Raw genomic sequence first — 4829 nt, forward strand, 5'->3', positions numbered from 1 at the left:
GAGAGAGAGCGAGGGAGAAAAGAAAAGAGAAGAGAGAGAGAGGTATGGAAGACACAAAGATTATATAAAATGACAAAACAAAGGTTTAAATTTTTAATCAAAGTTTCGGGTTTTTCTTGTTAAATAATGGAAGCTACCAGTCAGTGATGTCATAAGATTTTTTTTATTGGGTTAAAGGGCCCGAATGGCAGTAATCATTATTTGCCACCATTATAAGTTTTGATAAATATATTAAAGAAGATACAACAGCAACTCGCTTCTCGGATGCTGTATTTACAGTTCTAGCATCCCAGTCCTATCCTCATGTTGCAATCCAAAGTTAATGTGTTACAGCCTCGTGATATAATTTAACCTCACCCATCACCACACCACAGCCAACCATGCAAGAACTACCCATCTAACCACCGGATCACCACCACCAATGTTAACTATCCGAGAACCACCCATTTAACCCCGAACCACCGCCCATTACCCACCCATCACCACTCACCACAACCCACTACCGTCAACTACGCAAGAACCACCTAACCACAAAACCCACCACCACTAAACTACCACCCATCACCATCACCACCATCAGAAACCCGCCCCCTTTTAACCATTAAACCACTTAACTACCACGCATTACCCCATCAACCCTTCGAAAACACACCCCTTCACACCATTAAACCACCACTAAATACCACCCACCACCATCAACCGTACAAGAACCGCCCGTCTAACCAGCGAACCGCCCTCCGCCCCCAGAATGCACGCAGGAAAGCCCTCGAAGCCATGGGGAACCGGATGCTGGACTGGTTCTCCGTCATCATGGCCGAACTCCCGCAGACGAACCAACTTCCGTCACGAAAGGGGGGGCTGGGGGCAGTGTCACACACACACAAACACACCACACACAACATGTATGTATGTGTGTGTATATTTATATGTACATTATATATATATATTATATATAATATATATATATATATATATATATATACATACATACACATATACATTTATACATACATATATGATAGATAGATATAGATATAGATATAGACATACGTTTAAGATTATATATAATATATATATTATATATTATATATATAATATATATAATAATAAAGCAGTATTCTAGCCACACACTTCTTATCAACACTGCAATCACTAATCAACCTATTATACTCTCCCCCCAACTATGAGCACAACCATCTCAAACACTTGCCTTTAAATTATACCCATCACCCTTCACCCCTCTAACCCCCTCTGACCTCCCCCCACCCAGCTCCCTCCTGGTGCAAGCCTGAGGTCTCCTGGATGCTGGGTCACCTGGACGGGACAGCGAGGGGCCGACTGAGCGTGAAGGAACTGTACCAGCTGGAGCCGATGACCACGAGCGATGCATCAAGCCCTTCATTGACCGTGCGATCTTGGGTAGGTGAGGGAAACGGGGGGGAGGGTTGTGGGTAAGGGGCAAAGGGTGTGGAGGGGAAAAGGTTGGGGGAGGGGAGAGGGTCGGGAAGGGTGGATAAAGGTAAGGGTGTGAAGGGGAAGGTGAGGTGGAGGGGGAGGAAGGATGAGAGAGGAAGGTGAGAGGAAAGGGATAGGGGTGACGAATAAGGAGGGATGGTGGGAAGGAAGAGGGGAGATAGGAGGTGGAAAGGGGAAAGGAGGTGGAAGGTTTGAGTAGGAATAGGGGAGGTAAGAGTGCTGTGGAGAAGGCTATAGGGGGGGGGGGTTTGAGCTTGGTTGTGTGAAGGGAAAGGAGGGTGGAAAGGAGGTGGGAGGGAGAGTTTGTTGGAGTTGGGAGTAAGAAGAGAAATAGAGTGCCCGCGCTCAAAAGGAATTGTGGAAGTGGGGGGGGGGATGAGGAAGGGGAAGTAGAAATATAGACCGTGCTTTAATTAACATAAAGCCATAGGTTGCCCCTAGTAATTACCACAGGGGTTGATCCATGATACATTCCCTCTCATATTAGTTTTTTTTCTTTAGGTCCGTTCATAATCCATCTATAAACTTATTTATTGATTCCTTTAAATTCCCTAATCAATCACTTCACTTGTAGAAAGGGTACGAATGAGAACGGTTTCGATATTATCTTCGTCAGAAATAACGTATTTCCTACGAAAGATATAACCGAATCTATTGTACTGAAAGATTTTCATTCTCATTCGGACCTTTTTCTACAGTCTTTCTCTTCCTTCATTCTCATCAATATACTTATTCTATCCACCATTCTCATCAATATACCCCCCAATATCTCATTCTCATCAATATACTCACCCTATCCCCATTCTCATCATGCACTCCCCCTATCCATCACTCTCAGTGTCGTTATCCACCCCCCGGGCCCTTTTTTTCCAGGGATATTTTCTTGTCTGCCCGAGAGTGGTGCAAATGCTTCGACAAGTCAGAGCGCCCTTGTGCCGCCCTGCGCAAAGCCAGCAAAGGGGCCTGCTAGGTGAGCGCTTGTTTCTCGTTTTCCCTTTTTTTTTGTGATTTTGATCCTTTTTTTTTTTGGGGGGGTGACTTTTTCCGTAATTGGAAAGGAGATATATTGTGATGAGGCTAATAATGATAATACAAATGATAATGATAAAAATGATGATAATAATGGTAATTAGTGATAGTGATAAATTTTAATGATTATGATAATAATGATATTAATAATGATAATGATCGTGATATGATAATAATAATAATGATAATAATAATGACGTAATAGTAATAATAACAATAGCATTTAAAATAATTTATAGAAATAATAATAGTAATGATAATAACAGTAATGATAATAGTAATAATAAAAATAATATTATTATTATTATGACTATTATTATTAATATTATTATTATTACTATTATTATTATTTTTAATGATATTGATAATAATGTAATGATAAGATAGTAATAGTAATACTAATAATACTGATAATAGTACTAACAGTAATGATGACGATAGTAACAATAAAATAATAATGATAGATATAGAAATGATAAAGATGATGGTGATATTGAGATAATGAAAAGGATAATGATAATGGAAATGATAATGATGATGATAATGATAATAATAATAATAATAATAATAATAATAATAGTAATAATAATAATGATAATAAATGATAATAATAATAATAATAAATGATAATAAAAAATAATAAAAATGATGATGATGATGATGATGATGATGATGATGATGAAAACAGCAACTGCAAAAACATTACCAATAAAAAAGACAACAAAACCTTTCCTCCGGCCAAACATGGCACTGTGCCTCTCTTGTTCCAGGCGGCTACATTCCCGAGTGCGACAGCGAGGGCTACTATCAGCCGACGCAGTCCCACGCGGGGGCGGGGTGTGTGCTGGTGTGTGGATAGGCACGGCGTCGAGGCCCAGTACCCGCACACACAGCACTCCAACTGGGGTACTTTTTCTTGTGTGGGTGTGTGTTTGTCTTTTGGGGGTGGGGCTTCAGGGTAAAAGGTGAGGGCTGGCGGCTGGAAGGGCATCCGGCTGAGAAAGTGTTAAAACTAAATAAAATCTGTGATAATCTTAAAGAACGAAGCTCGAAATGGAATCCGAATTACGTGGTTTTTGGGACTACAGGGCCTGAAGAGATCTAATTGGTTGGTATTGAGGAACTTAGGTGTTTTTTTTTTGTGGTTTGTTTGTTTGTTTGCTCGTTCCATCATAATAATACAAAGGGTTATTCCGAGGCTTAGGTTTGCTTTGTTTTTGGTCAGTGAGAGAGATAAACGGTGCGTTAAATTATTTGATTTGAATCGAGCCTCTTATGATTACATAGATTACCCATACCATTAGGAACGAGAAGATGGTGTCATTTTAAAACGAAGATAAGGCGATCAGACTGTCAAAATGATCCACAGATTTCAAAATTTAAATATTGACAAAAAGGAAAATGTACTTCCCCAGAGGATTCTAATTAGATTCAAAATACTATTTATTTTTTATGTTAAACACATCTCTCACCTTCATTGTTCATTATAGTTATAAAACAGTATCCTTTCATATCCTCATCACAGCATCCCCATCCACATCCCTCGCTATTGTCATCACCACCAGCTCTGCCCATCACTGAAATCATCACCATATTACTCCATCACAATGCGCTTAACCAAATCATGATCTTTAACCATTAGCTCACCATTATAAATTTATATTTTATATTCATCACCACCATCAGCATCCCCCTCACCATTATCCCATACTGTCACCATCACCCTCCTTGTCATTATCCTTATCCTTTTTCGCATGTCAAACAGATGCGATATGAACAGCCAAGAGGTGAGCAGCAACCACGTAGACGACGACGCAGAAGATGGGGACGGGCGAGACATGGACGCCGTGGAGGGCAGGCCCGACATGCCCCTGGACATCTAAGCGAGAGGAAAAACAAAGAGGGGGTCGCCTCTCCCTCTCTCTTCCTCTCTTTTCGCTCTCTTTCTCTCGTTCTTCTGCCCACCGCCGTCCCTCAACGCCCTCGACGCGCTCTTTGACGTCTCCGTACTTCTTCACTTCTGAGATCCGCTGGATTTGAAGACGTCGTTTATGTTTACCTCCCGTTTTTTTTTTCTTTCTCTCTCTCTTTGTATCTCTTTTGGAGTTTTATTTTTATTTCCTCTTCTCGGACGTCCTTAAAGGTCTCGAACAGACTGCGAGGTGTTCCGTTTTTTATTTTATTTACCCCGCTACTTGAGGGGCGTCCCTAAACCAAAAGTGAAAAAAAATGAAATTAAGGTGGTAATGTTACGTACGTTTTTTACAGATATTAAGGTCGTTCATCTTTACATACTTTTCTGTCCTTTTCGGGGAAGTTTTGGG

At 40.5% G+C, this 4829-nt stretch overlaps 1 protein-coding gene across 1 annotated transcript; it reads left to right on the top strand.

The window, feature by feature from the left end:
* The first annotated feature begins 1302 nt into the window (after positions 1–1302).
* On the top strand, positions 1303–4388 carry LOC119569604 (proteoglycan Cow-like). Its single transcript, XM_037917683.1, has 4 exons — positions 1303–1419; positions 2350–2446; positions 3276–3342; positions 4271–4388. The coding sequence occupies exons 1-4, from the start codon at positions 1303–1305 to the stop codon at positions 4386–4388; spliced, it is 399 nt and encodes a 132-aa protein (XP_037773611.1).
* The last annotated feature ends 441 nt before the right edge of the window (positions 4389–4829 follow it).

The sequence above is a fragment of the Penaeus monodon genome, unplaced genomic scaffold (genome assembly GCF_015228065.2).
Source record: "Penaeus monodon isolate SGIC_2016 unplaced genomic scaffold, NSTDA_Pmon_1 PmonScaffold_1700, whole genome shotgun sequence".
NCBI classification, from domain to species: domain Eukaryota; kingdom Metazoa; phylum Arthropoda; class Malacostraca; order Decapoda; family Penaeidae; genus Penaeus; species Penaeus monodon.

What these genes read in the sequence shown, in the direction of transcription:
- LOC119569604 (XM_037917683.1), top strand. Translation starts at nt 1,303, where the DNA reads ATGCTGGGTCACCTGGACGGGACAGCGAGGGGCCGACTGAGCGTGAAG. An exon ending in CATTGACCGTGCGATCTTGG is followed by an intron (nt 1,420 to 2,349) that starts GTAGGTGAGGGA and finishes CTTTTTTTCCAG; the next exon opens with GGATATTTTCTTGTCTGCCC. An exon ending in CAGTCCCACGCGGGGGCGGG is followed by an intron (nt 3,343 to 4,270) that starts GTGTGTGCTGGT and finishes CATGTCAAACAG; the next exon opens with ATGCGATATGAACAGCCAAG.